The sequence below is a fragment of the Lepidochelys kempii genome, chromosome 11 (genome assembly GCF_965140265.1).
Source record: "Lepidochelys kempii isolate rLepKem1 chromosome 11, rLepKem1.hap2, whole genome shotgun sequence".
Taxonomy (NCBI): Eukaryota; Metazoa; Chordata; order Testudines; family Cheloniidae; genus Lepidochelys; species Lepidochelys kempii.
The window spans coordinates 35,840,287-35,860,554 of NC_133266.1; the positions used below are offsets into that span (position 1 = coordinate 35,840,287).

General features: G+C 39.9%; 1 protein-coding gene across 5 annotated transcripts in view; it reads right to left on the bottom strand.

Moving 5' to 3' along the window:
• The window catches only part of SLC38A11 (solute carrier family 38 member 11), a 43,263-nt gene extending 24,343 nt beyond the window's left edge, over positions 1–18,920 (bottom strand). For 3 of the 5 annotated variants that reach the window (XM_073305662.1, XM_073305661.1, XM_073305660.1), the window contains exons 1-7: positions 18,653–18,800; positions 14,368–14,485; positions 13,832–13,906; positions 8,135–8,269; positions 6,128–6,193; positions 4,473–4,579; positions 2,246–2,325 (exon numbers count right to left, since the gene is read on the bottom strand). In XM_073305662.1, coding sequence (XP_073161763.1) covers positions 2,246–2,325; positions 4,473–4,579; positions 6,128–6,193; positions 8,135–8,269; positions 13,832–13,906; positions 14,368–14,485; positions 18,653–18,703 — 632 coding nt within the window. In that variant the 5' untranslated portion in view covers positions 18,704–18,800. Of the gene's footprint in view, positions 1–2,245; positions 2,326–4,472; positions 4,580–6,127; positions 6,194–8,134; positions 8,270–13,831; positions 13,907–14,367; positions 14,486–18,483; positions 18,566–18,633 lie in introns of those variants that run through there. The other 2 variants (XM_073305664.1, XM_073305663.1) reach the window with 2 other exon arrangements.
• Positions 18,921–20,268: the final 1,348 nt, after the last annotated feature.

Consider the following 20,268-nt stretch of genomic DNA (forward strand, 5'->3'; position numbering starts at 1 on the left):
GTGAAGCACATTAGTTACCTTACATTTGTATTGCTATTGTCTCATTTCCTCATTAAGAGGAGAGAATACTAACTGAAAATGAAAAGGTTTACACAATGAAAATATGTCTCATTCTAAATACACAACTAGAAATAGATACCAGAAAAGGGTATATGGGGCTTCTAGAAAAGTTAGTCTCTTTATTAGATTAGATTTTGAAAGGAGAAGAGTAAAAAAAAAAAAAAAGTGTCTCAAAGAAGCCTCAAAGTAATCTACCATAAAATACCAAAATCACTTTTAAAAAAATCGTTGTTTTTTTAATTTAAAAAAAACCCTGAACAATGCCCCATGCTTTACAATATCCTATTCCGATAGTGTTACCATAGTAACAAGGTCATCATCAGTAGCCCTAATATATTACTTCATTTTTGACAGGGGAGTTAGAAATCTCTCTTTCAAATATGCATTTAACAAGCTCTGTGAGAAAGCACAGCTTACGAGATCATTCCACTGAAGCAAAACAAGGAAAAACACACACAGTGCTGAATGGATCATCTTTTATGGATCATTCCCATGTACATTTGTCACATTTTCAGAAACAAGACTGCCATTCTAGCTACTGTGCCAACACTAAAAAAAATATGCCCTATGATTGGCTTAATTATCAGACAGTGATCAAACAAGACAAATAAATGGTTATGTGAAGCAATGTTCAAACAGTTATGCTAACAGCTCTATGGTGTATGAAGCTACTTCACATACAAACACTGAAAATACTGCATAAACAAACCCAATGGATAAAAAATTAATTATACGTTTCCTTACTATGGCAATTTCACTGAGGACACCGTTAATTTAACTACAGATAAATCAAATGTTTGGGTTTATGAAGAAGAAGCATTAGAGCCACAAACACCTTGCTGTAGCAGAATTACAAAAATGATTACCACAACAAATGCATGCAGTGAACCATCTGGAACACTGCAATGCCAAGTATTACTCGAAGTGCAGTAGAGTGCTGGACTGCAATTTCTGCCTGCTCATTCAGCTGAGAATGATGTAATGCTGTTTTTATTTACTGTATAGGTCAACCTTTTTTTGTTTTCCCCTATTTGTTTTCCAGTTCTGGAATTTGAAATAATTGTTTTAATGAACAGTGAAATGTCAATATTAATTACATTAATTTAATTTAACATCAGTTCCAACTTAACCGTCCCCTATGTGAAAAACAGTTAGACATGACATTTCAAGGACATCTACTCTCAGAGTCATCATTTCTGAAATTACTGTCTTCGAAGGAGAGAATGAGAAGAAATAAAATATCTGAGATAGTATGTACAAGCAACACATCCTTATGAAAAAGTAGATTTAATCTAATAATTTTAAACCATTACATATTAACCCAAAAAACATGCAACACAGCATTAAGGGTGTGCTGTAGCACAAAGATGAGCAAGAATACAGAATTTTAAGACTGAAACACCATCCTCAATCCATACTACTTTGAACCGGATTAGGCCATTAAGGCACTGACTTCCTTTTGCACTCATGCACCATTCCGGGAGGAATTCTGGAATAATTGTGTCTTAGGAGCCATGATTTCTCTGCCAACACTCCACCATGTGCGGGGAATATGCCCACTGAGCATCCTTTATACAGTTGGCTTGCTACCTAGACTAGTACTAGAACAGAGCATGACTATGGCCATACTTTCCCCTTTGGAGTAATTCACACGCCCAGATGCAAAATGGAAGCAGTCCCTATGCTCTTCCAAACACACAACTGCTACTGTAATGGTCCCTTGCTCAGGAAATGGAAGAAAAAGAATGCCCCTCCTTGAACCAGGCACAATCTTTCTTTTTTGTCGATGGAACCTGCTGCAATAGTGGGCGATCTTGCATGCCATGTGTAAAATGTTCTAATCCCAGGAGACAGCTGCACAATGTAGGTGAGTTAGGGATGAGATGTCAGCCATAATGTGAGTAAACTACAGAAGAATTTAAAACACCACATACGTAGCTGCATCCCTTCCTTTTCCCTATATCATAAATTCTAATTTCAATAGACCTGAATGGCAGGTTTAAAACAACTTTTCATTTTGCTATTAGTAAAATGTATGTTATTTCCAATCCTTAAAAGAGACAAGACTTGGTGTTTTAGTTCTACACATACAAATGCAAAATAATAAATAATAAAGTTCATAAATTAAATAATAAATAATAAAGTTCACTCTGTGGCAGCCAGAAGTGATAAAAAAAATACTTACACTAGTGGGCCAAGGGTTGTTGTCCTTATCATCACAATGACCAGGATTACAGTGGTTAAAATCAGAGAAATAAAAGATACCTGCAAATTACAATCCAAATGTTTTATCAGTTCCCTGGTCAGAATTTCAGTAGTTTTAGCAATGTATTACTCTATTTGAAAACTTTCTTCAAAAAAGTGAAATTAATAGCATAACTACATTTTTAAGTGTCTGCCTTTCCATAGAAGCAGGTCTTTGTTTTTAAAGAAGCATTCCAAGATTTCCATGTTTTATTTGCTGTCATTGTCTTTTAACAGCTTTATGACCAATTGAGCCTTTAGTCCACTGCTACTACAAAGAATCTTGTTTGCAGAAATGCTGGGCATCTCTGGTTCCCCCTTATTTCATTTAGAATTGTGAGTGCAGACCCACTGTAGCTATCATTAAAAAAAAGCTTATTTATGAGTAAATGGCAAATGCAATTATGAAGGTCCAGGATTTTTATTTATTTATTTATTTTTGTCGACAGACCAATATTTGTGTAGCAGCATATATGGCTCCCTGCCCTTGTATTTTGAGAATGCAGGCTGGCTAGTCCCTTCCTGTGAACAGCAATGTTTTCCCGTATTTGGGTAGTTGTATAACACAACATGATTTGAAATTATGAAACATCAGACAGATTCTACCCAGATGTAAGCAAGTACAATTTCATGGAAGTCAGTGAAGTTGCATCTGCTGACAGCTGGTCTGAATTTGGCTTTATATCTTTTAGGACACATGAGACATCTATAAATGTTTTACGCTTGAGGTGTTATAAAGCATGCAATTGTAAAGACATTTAATATACATAGGCATTAATTTTGCATTCTGATAAGCAAGGACATAAGTGTCCACCTGCAGAGATGAGACTGAATAACTGGAGTAAAAATTTGCCCTGATTGGCTACTATTGCTTCCCAGCTGTCATCATTATACAAATGATTTGAGCTACATTCTTAGGGGGAGATGATGATGTAAGATTAAGTAGCTGCAAACCAGATTGTGGTCGCCCCCGGGCATAAAAAGGGTTGCAGTTTGCAGCATTGGTCTTAGAGCCAAATGCAGCCCACCAAATTCACCTTACTTCAATCAGTTGAGTGGCCTTAGTAAGGAGAGGAGCTGATTAATACTCTAGGCAAGCCACCAAAATGTTCTACTCTTTCATTACAAATTAAAATTCATTTCAATATAAGCAATCCATGCCTGTGAAGAAAGCAATCAAAAATTCAAGTTAATCTAAGACTGATTTCAGAGCACAGTGAAGAAAGTTCATTTTGTTGAAAGTTCCACATTAAAAGAACTAGAATTTGTTTTTAATACTTTTAAAAATTAGCAATATTTGCAAGCAATCCAAGCAACAAAGGTGATATTTACAATAAATGAGATTTTATTCATTCTAAGAGGGAATGTTTGCTCATTAAACTATTTAGGTCTTCTTCTATAGAAAATTATAATTTAATGAAATTACAGAATGTTGAGCTGTTTTATACTGCTAATAATTCCATCATTTCAACATTTACTGTAAGTATATTTCATTTTCATTCAATCAAGTTATCATGAATTTAAAGTGCTTGTTCAAAATGTTTAACATGCAAGTGTGATAAGTCCCTTTACATTCATTAAGGACCATATTGTGATCTCTTTTCCCACTTTGTATAGTAACATGCAGCATAAGTATTCCCACTGAAATTGATGTACTTAGTTGGGGCAGTAAGGTACTACCACATCGGGCCCTAAATTTGATGTGTGGTTTCTTTAGGAGGGAAGTAATAATTTAATCTCTCAGCTAACATGATGTTATTGGCTTGTATTCTGTTGTACTTAGGACTTCAGAACAAGTCCATCAGCACCAGAACTATTCAGTCATAATGTTAAATTCACACAATAGGACTCTTCAAATGTATTCTACTCTCCTAAAATGCACTGAAGGTTCAATATCCATTTAAGTCAATGGAAAGTCTCCAATGATTTAAATGGGCAGTGAAACATGCCATGAAATCCCAATGGAAACAACAGGGAATACACGAAAGAAGGGAGAACAGAATAGAGATGTGTTTTGCAAAAGAAGATTTTAGCCTATCATGTGCTTTACTGTGCTGTAAAAAACTGTTGGCAGTGTAACTGGACATTCTCTAAAAATATAATAAGCTGCATTTAAAACAAAGATTTGATATAATTGAACCAAGATATTCATTGGCATTATGATTTACCTTTGCCAGTTTTGCTATGTCACGATAGAGAGACATAGGCAGGGTAAAGATGATGGTAATACACAGAATAATGACTTGGCGGTAAGTAAGTAAGTTATCTGGACCAACTAAAACAAAGAAAAAAATTATATATTTAGATTTCTTTAAGAAATGGATGTAAGGAACAGATAAGTTAGATTTGAAACCCTAGTAGCAATGTACTTTAGACCGTGCCCCAAAACTGAAATCAAGGAAACTCCTACAGATGTCAAGGTTAGGCATTACCTGGCCTTAGGATAGGTACACCTGCCCAGTGCATGCTCACAGGGATTTTGTGAGAATAAGTTGAGTACATGCCAACATACGTACAGTATTGTGTGCATCTAACTATGCAATTCCGACCCAACGTGCATAGATATATTATAAACATCCATCATGGGTGGGATTTTAGAAAGTGCTCAGTGTTGGCCAAACTACTCCCACTGAAATCAGTAGAGTTTTACCACTGACTTCAGTAGAACCCAGTTAGGCTAAAACTCAGTGGTTTTGAAAATCCCATCCTACCTGCACATATATAGCTTACAACAGAAAAATCTAGCCCTCCAACGTGAGGTCTGAAGCAACATCAAAGTTTCAGCTGGGTAATCCATCAGTCAAGAACAAACCCAAGAGTGTGTCTTGGCCCATTTACTCTTTGCTTTCATATGGCAGCAGACAGAATTTGATGTGTGGCTCCAAGTGAACCCTGGTTTTATTATTGGTAGTTTGCTCAGTTGAATAGGTTGGTATTGTTTTAACACTCATGCTGGTAAGTCAGATTTTTTTCCTGTGTATCAGAGGATATTTTATTTTTAAAAAATCTTTTAACGGGGCCACAATATTTTGGATTTATCATATTAGAGAATGTCCTAAGTGGTACATTTGTAATACATGTTCAGCTATGTAGAAATTTTATTGTTTAAACAGACATTAAAGAAACAATTTGCATACAATCTAACATTGATCAACAGAGGAACAACAGTTCTGGATGATTATCATAGCTGATACCATTAAGTCCCTGAGTGCAGGATATGCACTGCACCGGCTTAAGCCATGACCCTGAAATCATATGACTTGGCACAGGAATCTACTACCATCAGGTAGTAGGACTGGAGCTGTAGAGTGCAGGAGAAGCACATGTAGATATTAAAAATATATAAATAAGGTTCTTTTAGATTATTAGGAGACTGTACAATAGGTAATTCTTGGAGGAAACAAGGGCCATATTTACTTTAGACAGTGGTTCTCTACCTGTGGCCTGGGCCGCATGTAGCTCAATTAGCACACAGCTGTGTGTGCTAAAGGGAGCCCGTGTGGTGGGGTCTGGGTTTCCACCTGCCCCGGCGTAGTGTGTTGGGGCTGCCAGTCTTCCCCACGCGGCAAGCACCAGGGGTCCTGCAGGGTCCGGGGTCTGGGGCTCCAAGCCAGGGTCGGCAGTCTGGAGCTGCTGCCCAGCCCCCAACCTCCAGGGCAGCCGCCCGGCCCCATGCAGCGGGAGTCCGGGGTTGGTGTCCGGGCTGCTGCTGCCCTGCCATCTGGCCCCTGCAGCCCAGGTAACACATTGTGGGCCGCAACTGCTTTAGACTGACACTCTACCTAGTTAATCTCACCCCAAAAAATGTTATATAACCACTTACCTCCAGGAATTGTTTGAAAAACTTTAGTCAAAGTGTCTCCTGCTATTATGTTGTAACTAATCATAGCTTTAAAAAAGAAAGATTGCTTTAATACACATCAGATATGATATAAAGGCCCAAACATATATTACAGACTTTTAGATTGCATGCAGCTGAAACCCTTGCCCCCCATCCTGGCTGCCTCTTTTTTGGCTGATTTTCTGATCTCCCTGCTGCATTCAGCTGCTCTTCACAGATCTCCTTTCATGTTTGTTTTAAAAGTTAAATCAAGAGTTACAGAAGCAAAACTAGGAGCATTAAGTAATAGATGTGAGGACTTGAAAGGGACCCAGACAGATGAGCAAGACAGTTGAGTTTTGTGCCCAAGGACACTTACTTCAAAAGGGAAAAAAGGCTTTTATAATTGCCTCTGCTTTCAGCAGTGATTCACGGACAGTCAGACCACTTTCAACTTCTAGTTTCTACTAGAAAAACCAAATTATGTGCATTCAACAGTTCTTGTTTTATTTTTATAGCCAGTTCCATGGGATGCCAAATGCATGGTGCTGTATCACCACTTACTGTAACTTGTAAAATCAGCTATTGTCCATACTTGTTCAAGAACAGTAGTTGATTTTACAAGACACAGTGAGTGCCACTAAAACTGAACATTTGTCCATCTGCAGTGATCCAGTTCCACAGTGTCTCAGATTTAAAGATAGGAAGATACCAAGATTACTTCAAGTAGCTCTTACAGAAACACACATTTTAAATGGCAGCTGCTATTCACTATGTGGTGATGTGTGTCTAGATAAGTGAGAGCCGGACAGAGGCAGTAAGTTAAAGATTCCCTAGCACTAGTGCAGAGTCACTGAACTCTATCCAATATAATGGCAGAGGGACTAAAAACGATAATGCAAAGAGAAAGCTAAAATACAGGGCTCCTCACTTAGGCATCCATTGACTTTATTAGGAACCTGAATAAGGACTGAAGGATTGGGGTCCAAATTTACACACACACATTTCTGAACTAGAAAAAATACACACATGTGGTCTTTATTACTCTATCTCCATTCATTTATCACACACAAATCCTACAAACACTTATGCATATACTTAACTTTACTACTGTGACAGTTCTGTTGGACTCAGTGGAACGGCTCAAGATACACATGTGCTTAAGTTACTAAGTCTTTGCAGGTTACTTCCATGGTCTTTATTATGCTCCTCTATTTTCTCTGATAAAGCAACTATTATTTTCCATACAGAAAGATTATGGGCCAAAGTTTTCCAAAGTAACTAGTGATTCTGGGTGCCTCTATTTTTGAATGCCCAACTTGACATGTTAAAGGGGCCTGATTTCCAGAAAGGGCTGATCACCCACTCTGTGGATTTCAGACCCCTTTAATGTACCTCATGTTGAACACCCAAAAATGGAAGCACCTGAAATTACTACTCACTTTGGAAAATCTTGGCCATGGTCAATAGAACAGATTTTTACATTTAAAAAAAAAGATAAAGAACCATATATTGAGGCAGTAGTCTCACATATGTGTTCTTTCCAACACACCCGGACCTATCACTGGCCCTTGAAAGCACAAGATTCAAATATAACTAGAGTGAAATCCTGGCCCTACTGAATTCAATGGAAGTGTGGCCAGTGACTTTAATCGAGCCAGGATTTCACTTTTTAGAATGTATATGATAACCTGATTAAATACATATTAGCATGTTTTCTTATTTCAAGTAAGCAAATATTACAAGACAAACTCTGAAGCTTTTGATTGTTCTATAAAGATGTTGTTTATTAAAAGGATTTATTTTCTTGGGTTTTTCGTGAGAGTCATGAAAAAATTGCCTAAGGATAGGCAATATTTCCATTTTCCTTGCCAAAATAATGAAAAACAAACTAACTCTTTTCATGGGTCCATTTCTAAGTATTTTTAACTTCAACAGTATCTCCCTCTGGTAATTCAAAAAGGATCATTAATTATAAGTTTACAATATATAACTTTATAATGATCTTACCAATAAATGGATATAAAAACTGTAGTGTTGAGAGAATTAGGTATCCTATAAAACCATATGATTTATTGACCAGTTCCTGGTAGCTGTTCGTACTAGAGAGGTTTCCTCCTTTAATCAGTAATATAATGGAATAATCTGTTAAAATAATATAGAAGTAATATTTGAGACCGTAATTTTTCTATGTTCTGAAGAAATAGTTTGCAAAGTATTTAAAAAAAAAAGGCAAAGAAAGCAATCATTAACTGAAGCAACTATAGTCAACAGGAAGGGGAAGGGAAAGGAAAACACTGTGGTTCAGTGTGTGTATATGCCCAGCTATCATCCTCTGGAAAGAGAGGGATTTGCAGGCCTATGGTTGTGGCATTCCAACTGTCAGAGATCCCTGAGAATCCAAAGAGAATTGGAAGCCCATCTTTCCTGCCCAGGGACTATGTAACCCACCCTTTCTCCCTCTCTAGTAGTGGTTACAACACCTATAGAAGTTGGTGAGCCTGCTACAGCCTTGGCGAACAGAGCAAGGTCTTTTAGCCCAGGCAGTACAGACTCATGCTTTTAGGACCAGAGGGCCCAAGGTCAAAAAACTATCCAGTAGCACAGCATTATGGGTAGCAGCCCCAGACAATGTGCCTGTTTCCTAATACAGCAATGTATACTGCTTACAGGCCCCTACAAGTGCCCCACCATATTTTTTTAAAAGGGCACTTCTCTCATTAAATAATTGATATAGTGATTAACAAAAAAACCCAGCAAACGTGTTACTAAATACAAACAGTATGAACCATTTCTAAAACTATCTGTGCCAGGGTCCTCAAGCTTTCCCACTAAGCTGTTGCTCTTTCCCAATCACCAACAGATGCAAGATACCCGATCCTTTCAGTTGCAACTGCAACTACCTATTTGGCATGTTGGGGTTTCCCTCCTCCCCAGCCCACCACTGCAGCTCTTCCTGTTCTGGCAGCCAGTGAAGAAACCTAGCTGCCACTCCTACCACCACTGCTTATTCGATGGGCAGGAAAGATGGGGCCCACATCCCACTACTATGTCATGTGGATCTGGGCCTCCATCTTCTCAGGATGGCTGCTGCTTGTCTGGCTTTGAACCCTTTCCTAGAGCATTGGGCCCTGTATGTGGGGAGGGGCCTTGCCAACATACACCTGTGAAGTAGAGGACTTTATAATCTCCCCCTCCTGCACATATTCCTCTATTGGGGTGAGAGAAAAGCCCCCAGGGCCTGCTAGCCTGTAGGGGAGGACTCTCTTGCCATCTCTGTGAGGGCTGAGATCTCCCTCCTGGTGGACAGACCACAGCCCACCTGAAGAGAAAGACTGGTGGGCTCATAGAGGAGCAAAGTCCTAAGTCCCCTGAAAAGGAACAGCAGCAGCAAACTAGACTTCCTCTGCTCTCTAGCCTGCCCAAAGACAGAATGCAGGTCAGGCAGGAGAGAACCCGCAACCCACCTGAAGACTGGCACCAGGTTTCCCCCACCATTCCAAAGGGCTCTTATGCAGATGGCATATGTCACCTTATCTTGAAGAGTGGAGAAACACAGGAACCCTATGTGTGGGTTTGGCTAGAGCTCTGGATTATTTTAATCCACTACTAGTTGATGGGTTGTGCTTTAGTTTGGGGGCTTTGGGGTGTGTGTGAGAATGACCTGTTTTTAATTCACCTTTACTTTTTACTTAATTTCTATATTTATGTTTTGTCTTTTATATTCATTTTACTAGACACAAATAACGTTTATACACGAAGATTTATTTTATCACAGAGACCAGGGATTGAATGCACATGAAAATGAATTATGCTCTTATCCAAGACAATACCACTTCAGGAAAGAATTAATAATACTGATAGAATTACTTCCAGACCAAACCTCAACCATTTCTGAAGTATACTTTGGCACCTTTACCAAAGCATAGCTTGAACTAACACTAAGAATTAGCTACAGTAGACTGCTGGAACAATTTTTATAATGGGGTTCTGCTGATGGAAACCATGTATTTGGTGTTTGTTATTACTACTTCAAGTCAGGGGGTGGAGCAGCACCCCTAGTTCCAGCACCAATGGTTGGCAATGCTGAGATATTCTGGTGAGGACGAGCTACAATGCAGAAGTTACTGCCCTAGTGCTGATAAGTTTTGCCAGGTAATTCTGCCTTGCCTTGCCATCCCATTTCTATTCAGGTTTCAATCTGTCTGTTGTCTACGTGCAATATGCTCTAGTAGCTAGTAGCTGTTCCTTTCAGCGAACAGCATCAGTATTTATCATCTCCTGGCAGATGTTAAAACTGCAGGGCTTGTTTGAAACACTGCTTAGTATAGTTATAAAATGCCAACAGATAAGTGCCTAATTCAATAACATTTCACATATCCTTTATTAATTCTTCACAATGATTAAATAGGGAATTTGTATGACATGTTAATAAGGACACAGAATCCAGAGAGATTCCCTTAAGCATGTGGAATTCACGTAAAATATACACACATCCATTATAACTGGTAGCAAACAGCCCCCTTGCAGATATTCAGGGATGCACAACATTAATTATTCTGTATTCTGAGCTGCCCTGTACAAGAAATTATAGCAATGGATCTTAGAATCATAGAACTTAGAGATGGAAAAGTGCAGAATTGTTCTTAGTAATTAAAATTAAAAAAAGAAAAGAAAAGAAGCCACAGAAAACAATTAAAAAAACAGTTAACATTGTTTAGTGACAATATATTTACCAATCATATCATTTTAAAACAAGGACATTAAATGCACAAAACTATATTAATATACTTTATGGGGGATTTTAAGCAACATTAGAAGTCAATAAATTCAGAAGTATATTTCCCACCACAGTAACTGTATCATGGTTACTTGCACAGAACACATTAAGGGCCCAATCCTTAATATGCCAGAATGCTGAGGCACACAAACTCTCAGGTTTTGGACATATGACTCTATGCAGTAATGCAAAATACTATATACTCAGATATGCAAGGGAGCTGAGTCAGTCAGTCATAGGATTTTTTTTTAAATTCCTGGTCTTTGTGCATGCAACCAAAAATTCCATTAAAATGGGGGGGGGGGGGGGTTGGCCATCAGACATAATGAAAATTCTTGGTATTCAGTAGTATAAACATGTTGCCTTTGGGCCAAATCCTGACTTTATGGCCCCTTTATGTAGTATTTGTAAGCCACAGAAATATACCCTATAAACATATTAGTACAGTGCAAAAGTACTACTGTAACCATGATTTTTATTGATACAGGGGTGAATTTTCTGTTTGTTATGGCTTATAGCATCAAGGATGATTCACTGCTTGTTATACTACATTGTACTTCTGTAAAGAGATGCTTCCTTATGGCTATGTTTTCAGTATACTAACGTAACACTTATCTCTCATAGTGTACTTACAGATGTTTTTTTTTTTTAAATGAAGATTTCATTTCACAGATATTCATGGCATGAGATACACTTGACACTAACCCTTTCAAGAAAAGTTTGCTGAAAACTACCATGTACAACACATAATTGATAGATTGTGAAGTGCTCATGTATGGTAATGATTAAAGCGCCTTTTGGATTCTTACCCAAAAATCAGTTATGAACATTAAATCATGATTTATATCCTAAAATTATTAATTAACACTATAAAAACACTATCTTTTTTAATCATGGCTTCCAATCCACTAGAGTGATTCAAGAAGACATCTTTCAAAATCTGCTACTACACATACTAATCTGTAACTTTACATTTGTTGTTGTTGTTGTTAGAAATGGTCTTCCTGCAGCGTATGCTTACTACAACAGTCCTTTTTGCTAAACAAAATTCTCTCTTCTTGTGTAATTTTTTTATTTGATAACAATGCCCACCTTAAAAGTATTCTGTGGTATATTTTTCCATTTAGAAGCAGAATTCTATTGGCATGTTGTTTTATAATTATCAACAGCGCAACAAAAATTGTGGAATTCATGAAAAAAACCACTTCCAGCTAGAACAGTGGTGTCCATCCTGTGGCATTTGAATCTCTTAAGTTCTGACCATTAATGGTGACTATAGTCAGAAGAAAATTTGTATTTGATTATAAATAGAGCCATACTCTTCAGCCTAAATCAGTTCCACCCCTACGCCTTCTAAACTGCCTGCCACTGCTTTGCCAGCTGAGAACTGTTGGTACGTTTCTGCTTCCTTTGCACAGCTTAAGTGGTGCCAAAGATGCGGAATAGGGCAAAGATTCAGCCTCAAACTACTAATGTTGGGCCATTGACCTCTGAGATATTATTGTTATGGTGGGAGTCACCAAATGTTGCTGTTACAGAGTTTTTCAAGGTCTTTTTCCTACCATGAGAATACTATTCAGTTTCCTGATATGGTTTCAAATCAGGACCTAGGAACAGGTGTCTGAATTGAGTAATCTCAGCTCTTCCCTACAACAAATAGTTATTTTGATATTTCCTAGGGATAAATTCCTGATTATTAATTAAAGTAGCTAGGGAGACGGCCTTTGGTACAGGAATTTTAAAAATGTGCTAAGGTGGCCTGGATGAATGGGTAATATTTTGGGGGTGACTTAAATTTCTGTTTAACCCAACAATTATTATGAATAGTTATATTTGGGCTCCAGTCTTGTTTGAAGTTTACACAGTGTTTAGATTGTCTATTGTTTACCCAGTTGATTGTGTCTTTTGATTGTGATGCGTAATTATAATAAGTCAAATGAGGGAAAACTAATCCACACAATTTTGTAGTTGTTTTACAGAACTTTAGAACTCACCCTTTTGTGTTTTATGTTTCCATATGAATTTTAATAGTGCATCCTACCATGTTTTAGTGGTGTATCAAGGATACCAAGAGGGATGAACTGAAACAAATATAAAAACTTCTGGTGGACAATAACTGCATCTTCACCTAGACTACTCTACCTATCCAAGAATTTCATATTTGTTCCATTCTTCCAAGTTCTATTATTTTATTCAATGTTAGAGGGTAATTTGTCTTAAAAAGATTTTTGTTTCTCCACAATATTTATTCCTAAATATTTTAAAGATTCCTTTACCCACTTAAATTTATGTGCCACAGCATGTTTGGGGATCAGGTTAAAAAGGCTGGTCACAAGGCATATTCACATGGAGAACTTACAAAAAGAGTCCCATTGAAGCCAGTATGGTTTACTTAGGTAAGTAAATGCTTATCATGGAATTCTGCAATTTGGCCCTTTATGAATGAAACCTATGGGAATTTAGGTCAATTTTTGTTGAAATTATCATATAACAACTTATTTTTAACTTATTAGTTGAAACTAATAAGTTTTAATCAATGCTGTGATTTTGGAATACAAATGGTGTACAACTCACTTGAGGATCAGGGCCTTATTTAGCATAGAAACTTTTTAATACAAACAAGTGATTTGTAAGAATAACCCTTATTTATATCTCGCACTATCATACCCTAGTCTAGGAAACTAGACTTCCCGCATAATGAATCTCCCACAATAAACAGCTTTAAATATTGTACAGCATAATTCTCCACTCTTGCTAATCTGCTCAGAAGATTAATGAGGTAAGTAAAAAAAAAAAAACCCTCTTCCTTTAATATAAAGTTTTGATTCACAGACATTCTTATTTAGTTATTATGAAGTTCAACTGAAGCTAATTTTTGCAAGACTAGTTACATTGTCACTTTAATAGAGCAACTGCTTTCATGGTACCTGTGATATAGGCAACACCAACTAAAAGCAATATTCCTAATGGAAAACCAGCTTGCTTCATTGAATAAGGCAGTCCTGTGAATAATGAAACAAACAAAAGATTAGAGAAAAGCCTTTTTAAATACTTTCTATTTATTTGTGGTGATCTTGTTGTAAAGGAAGCAGTCTGTTAAAAAAAAAAGTCTATTATTTATTCCCAAAACAGGAACAAACAGTTTAAAGTTCCTCAGCACTGTCCTATATGTATACATCAGACTTGAGAGGGATCATTTTTGAGGGCAAAGGGTAGTTCAGTCTTAAGTCCACCCAGTACTTGATCTCTCTGCTGGCTCTGCTAACAAGGTTACACATTATTCAACACAATGGGGCCTCTGATTTCATTTGGCAAATGTAATGTTGTCACAATACAAATACATTATAATAATACCATAGTCACAGCAGTAAAATAATGTGAGAAAAACATGTTTTTCACACAACTGGAGATTTATACATATATGAAAGGGTGATTAGACTAAAGTGAAGAAAAGTGTATTTACCTATTATTCCCGATCCTATGATAGAGTTGATAACATTAAAACCAGCTGATGGGAGATCACTGTTTCCTCCTTTAGTCCTAGGCTTACAAACCAAGGCCGTTCTGTCATCTGTTTCTATCTATTCCAATAAGAGAATATTAGTGTTATACAAAAACATATTAGACTAATGGAGAACAATTATGTCAGACATGTTTTGAGTCTTACTAAGTTACAGAAGTATGCTTTATCAATCTTCTGCAGCTTGTTTTGTTCTGACTAGATATCAGTTGAGTCTGGATCCACATAAGCTTTAAAAGTGGGATGATGGCCAAAGATCTGTTCTCAGTGAGATTTTGGCCCCCAAAGGATGAAATATCATGGAATCAATCAGGTATTCTTCCAAGATTTCAGCCACATCTGACCAAGCAGTAGAAAATAAGCCACTTCTGATTTTGGATCAGTCCCAGAACGAAAATCAGAGAGATGGATTCAATTCCAAGAATTTAAACCAGAATCTGAAGAAGTGCTGACTCAAGAAGTGCTGACTTTTTTCTGCTTCTAATAATTTCTTTCTCAACCAAAGTTTTAGACCACAGTGAATAGCTAATTGATATTAATAAAATTGGCTTGCCCCAGTAAACTGCCATGTGAAAGACCCAAATTCAAGGCAAAGCTTAGACTCTCACTGCAGTAGCCAGTAGTTTTGCAGAGATAATGTTCTCAGCCACTAGATCAGGGGTTCTCAAACGGGGGGGCCAGGACCCCTCAAGGAACATTATTACATGGAGGGTCGTGAGCTGTCAGCCTCCACCCCAAACTTCGCTTTGCAGCCAGCATTTATAATGGTGTTAAATATATAAAAAAGTGTTTTTAATTTATAAGGGGGGTCACACTCAGGGGCTTGCTATGTGAAAGGGGTCACCAGTACAAAAGTTTGAGAACCACTGCTCTAGAAGGTTCATATTAGTCTAAGCACATCCTTCTCTTAGAGAGGCAATACACTGTCCAGGGAAATATAGTCCCATCAACCAGGAGATCAATAAATGCAGTGATATGTAATTAAAAGGAGGAACATAAATTTAATGAAGAAAATGGCAATTCAGAATTAAAGTATGATGATTTAGCTTGTACACACCATGATACTGAAATCACCATCTCAGAGAGGTAGGAGCTTGCTAAATATATACATGAGTATGACTGTCACGGAAGGCACAGATTCCATGATTTTCTGGGACCTCCGTGACTTCTACAGCCAGCAGGTGCGACTGACCCCAGGGTTGCCCGAGCAGCTCGAGCGGCCCCGGAGCCAGACACACCAGCCCCCCTGCAACCTGTGATGGACAGGTCCTGGGCCGCCCCCGGCCAGCAGCAGCTGCGGTGGTCCTAGGCCACCCCCTGGCAGCAGCATGGCAGTCTCAAGCTGGCAGGTTCGCCCCCACCCCCAGTTCCAGCGGGCACCCCGGAGGCCCCCCTCCAGAACAGCAGCTGTGCCCCTGGAGCCCCCCAGAAAAACAAATATTTAGTCAGGGGTATATAGTACAAGTCATGGACAGGTCACGGGCCATGAATTTTTGTTTATCACCTGTGACCTGTCCTTGACTTTTACTAAAAATGCCCATGACTAAATCTCAGCCTTACACATGAGACAATACAAAAAATAATTCAGCTCAGATGCCTGTAGCCAACACCACTAAAAAAAAGTTAAATATGACTGATAAACCAAAGATTGATTTACTTCATAGGAATCTGTGCAGTGCCATAATCTGACAAGAATGTAAAACCATCACAACAGAATTAAGTGGCTACATGCAATTCTTCAAAGTTGCCTGCTGTTGACAGCAGTGTACACCATCAGCACTTCCACTGGACTGGAACAATTTAGGCTCTCTCTTTTGTATTAGGTATTTGCATGTTTCTTTGCATTCTTGCATTCTTTGTATTTGCACGTTTCTTTCCACCATTTCTTGAACCAAAAATATTTTTTGCTTACTCAAAAAATTGTACTATACAAGTCAGAAATTCATTCTTAATTTTATTGTCTCATTTCCAGATCGCTGCTTAACATGCAAAATACAAATTTCTACCTAATCTTTAGAACAAGTGATTGTCGTCAGACTGCATTGGTACCCCTGTAAAGCATCCATTAAATATAAATCCTTATAGTCAAGCTTTGTGGAAATGGATGGACTAGCCTGGACATGACCCTTTTTAACATTTTTACTATTGCAGAACTGGCCTTCAGTCTTGGCAACAGTCTCAATAAAGCATCTCAGAAATCAGTAGAATGCTAGACTGTATTTGGTACACATGGGAGAGGAAAAGCCCATGTTAAGAGATGTATGTCCAACAAATCTGATTCTTTAAAAGTTATCAATTTGTGTCAGATACAGCAGGATGTAGTATATTAAATTAATAGTTTATTCTAGGGCTGTCAATTAATCGCAATTAACTCACACGATTAACTCAAAAATAATTGTGATTAAACATAGTTTTAATCACACTATTAAACAATAATAGAATACCAACTGAAATTTATTAAATATTTTGGATGTTTTTCTACATTTTCAAATATATTGATTTTCATTATAACACAGAATACAAAGTGTACAGTGCTCACTTTATATTATTTTTATTACAAATATTTACATTGTAAAAAACAAAAGAAATAGTAGGGAGGAGAGATAGTTGCCTATATAAGACAAAGGCCCTAATATTGGGATGGTCCCAATAATATAAGGACATCTGGTCACTCTACCTGAAAGTAAGAACAGGCATTCACATGGATGGCACTTTTGTCTGAGTGATTGGCTGAACAAGAAGTAGGACTGAATGGACTTGAAGGCTCTAAAGTTTTACATTGTTTTATTTTTGATTGCAGTTATTTTTTGTACATAATTCTACATTTGTAAATCGACTTTCACGATAAAGAGACTGCACTACAGTACTTGTATTAGATGAACTGAAATATTTTTTACAGTAAAAATATTTTTAATCAAAAATCAATATAAAGTGAGCACTATGTGTTGTAACTTAAATCAATATATTTGAAAATATGGAAAACATCCAAAATATTTAAATAAATGGTATTCTATTATTAACAGTGTGATTAATCATGATTAATTTTTTAATCGCTTGATAACCTGAGTTTATTCTGATCACATGTTTACCGCATTTCATGCATTTTCATGTTGGATAAAATGGGAACTTATTCTTGTCTTGGGATTCTTACATCCCATGAAGTGAGCTGTAGCTCACAAAAACTTATAGTCAAATAAATTTGTTAGTCTCTAAGGTGCCACAAGTACTCCTTTTCTTTTTGTGGATACAGACTAACATGGCTGCCACTCAGAAACTTTAATGAATTTTCTCCCCTTAGATATTCATGTGAAAAACAAAGGCTTAAGCGACTGATCTTCAGACGCATCAAGCACCCCACAGCTCCTGTGAGCTGTTCCAGGTGACAAAAGAAGTGTGTGTTTCGGTGTGGTGGGAGGAGTCAGGATTAAATCTCAGGCCGCCTGACTTCTGCTGCTGTGTTTTATCTTTCCTTCCCTATATTGCTCATGTGGAGCCACTGAGATGAAAAGAGATTACCAGGAGCAGTTATTTCTGGTGACTGCCCACGGAAGACTTTGAAAGTCTATTTACGAACAGTTCTGTTGCTAGCAACAATTTTTATAGCTTTTCCTCTTTTCCATTTTATTTTTATAACTACCTCTCCTAGCATCATTTGCACTAAAACAGCTGTTTAGTGAAGCCAACACCTAATTAAATATTGACATTGACAGTCTTTTCCCAATCCTTAATCATAAAGATAAACGAGTAGATCGTGTCTGAGCTTGTACACTTTCTGGAAAGTTTTGCAAAGCTTATTTCCTGTCTTAAAGCGTGTTCAAAGCAAATGCAGAAAAGTGCCTTTAAATAAATAAGTGAAGGACTTTAAACGTGAAATGTAGCTGGGTGAAGAGCAGGCTTGGGTTCGTTTCTTCTGTCCACACCAAGGAAAGAGTTCGCTGTCAGACACGGAGCTCCCAGGCCAAGCAATAATCGGAGGCTTTCAAAGCGTTGGGAGTGAGACTGTTGCATGCAATACCCCCCCCCACACACAAATCATACATACACACACCCCGCCCGTACCCCTCAAGTTCTGCGTCTCCAAAAGCCAGCAACTTGAAACACGACCCGCAAACTCTGGTCTGCAGGAGGCTGAGCTAACGGCGCTGCCTGCCTCCAGCCGGCAAAGAAGGGCGGCGGGGGGTGAGTTTGTAGCAAGCCAGCGACACTGACCCCAACTTCCCCGCGGTACCTGGTGAGCGGGGCTTGGCAGCGGGCGCTCCCGCCTGGTGTGCTGCTCCATCGCGGGGCGACGGAGGAGCCAGGCTCCCGGAGGAGCAGCAGCCGGCGGTCCTGCCGGGAGTCCCGTCTGCGGCTGCCCAAGGGCGCCCCTGACTGCGCTGACTGGCTGCCCGGCCCAGAGCCTGCCGGCAGCCGCGACACCGAGCTGCGGGCCCGCGGCGGGCTCCAAGGCCACGTGCCGCGCGGGAGGTGCGGACGCCCCCCGGGTTGTAGGGCGGTGCGTGAGCTCCGGGGTGGAGCGCTGAGCGACAGCGTGAAATGTCCATTCAGCCGGGGAGAGGTGCCTGGGGCAGGGAGTCGGTGTTTTGCCCACAAACAGAGGCAGGGTGGTTAAGATAGGGAAGGGCTGGTGAGTAAATTAAGGCTCTGGAAGTTTCGGCTGTAAAACAGAACCCAGGGGACGGAGAGGCAATGCAGCCAAGCCCGCTGAGCCAAGGGTACATTCAGAAAGGGGGGTGGAGGTGAAAAGAAGGGGCCAAAACCCAGGGCAGGGGTAGCTGTGGGCAGGGGTGAAAGCGGCCGGTAGGGGCCGGTTCCGGGTACTGGTGAGAACCCGCCCCGGCCGGTACCCAGCCCACATTAATGCGCTTTAATGCCCCTGCCCCTTTTGCCTGCCCTGTTGGTGACCCTGCTGGTAGGGGCTGTACCGGCGGGGCCACCCACGGGGCGGGAGGGGCCGGGGGAAGGGGCAGCAACGTTAAAGCGCCGCAGCGGCACAGGACTGTCCTTAAAGCGCTGCCCCTTCCCCCTGTCGGCGGCCCTGCCGCTAGGGTCCCTACCAGCGGGGTCGCCAACAGGGGCAGGGACATTCAAGCGCTGCCACAGCAGCGCTTTAAGGATGGTCCTTTGCCGCCGCCGCGCTTTAATGTTGCTGCGCCGCCCTCCCCCTGTCGGCGGCGGGGGGCGCAGCAACGTTAAAGTGCTGCCGCGGCAAAGGACCCTGCGGCACGTTAACGTTCCTGCCCCTTTTGCCCCCGCCGCCAACGGGCGCGGAGGGGAGCAAAGGGAGCAGCTGCCCTGGGGCCAGCGATTTAAAAGGGCCTGGGGCTCCGGACACCGCTGCCACTACAGCAGCAATGGCATCCGGAGCCCTGGGCCCTTTAAATCAACACAAGAGCCCTGAAGGGCGCGGGCCAGCCAGACTGGAAGGGCTGGCTGGGGGATGCTGACCCCCCCCAGCTCCACCCCTTCCACCCGCGGCCCTGCCCCCTCCAGGAGCCAGAGCCCCCCGGCCCTGGTAGGTGGTCTCAGTTACTTTCACCCCTGGCTGTGGTAAAAAGAAGTTCCCAGTCACATAGCAGTTATGTGGACCCATCACCTTAGTATCTGAGCGCCTCACAAGGTCTAACCTATTTCTCCTCACAGCCCCTCAGTGAGATAGAGCAGTGCTGTTATCCCCATTGTACAGATGCGGCACTGAGGCACACACAGACTAAAGGCCAGATTTTCAAAGGTATTTAGGCAGCTAGTGGGATTTTCAAAAGTGCCTAGAAAGTTAGGTGCTTTGTAAACCCCACTAGATGCTTAGCTGCATCTTTGGGTGCCTAAAAGGTTTTGAAACTCTCT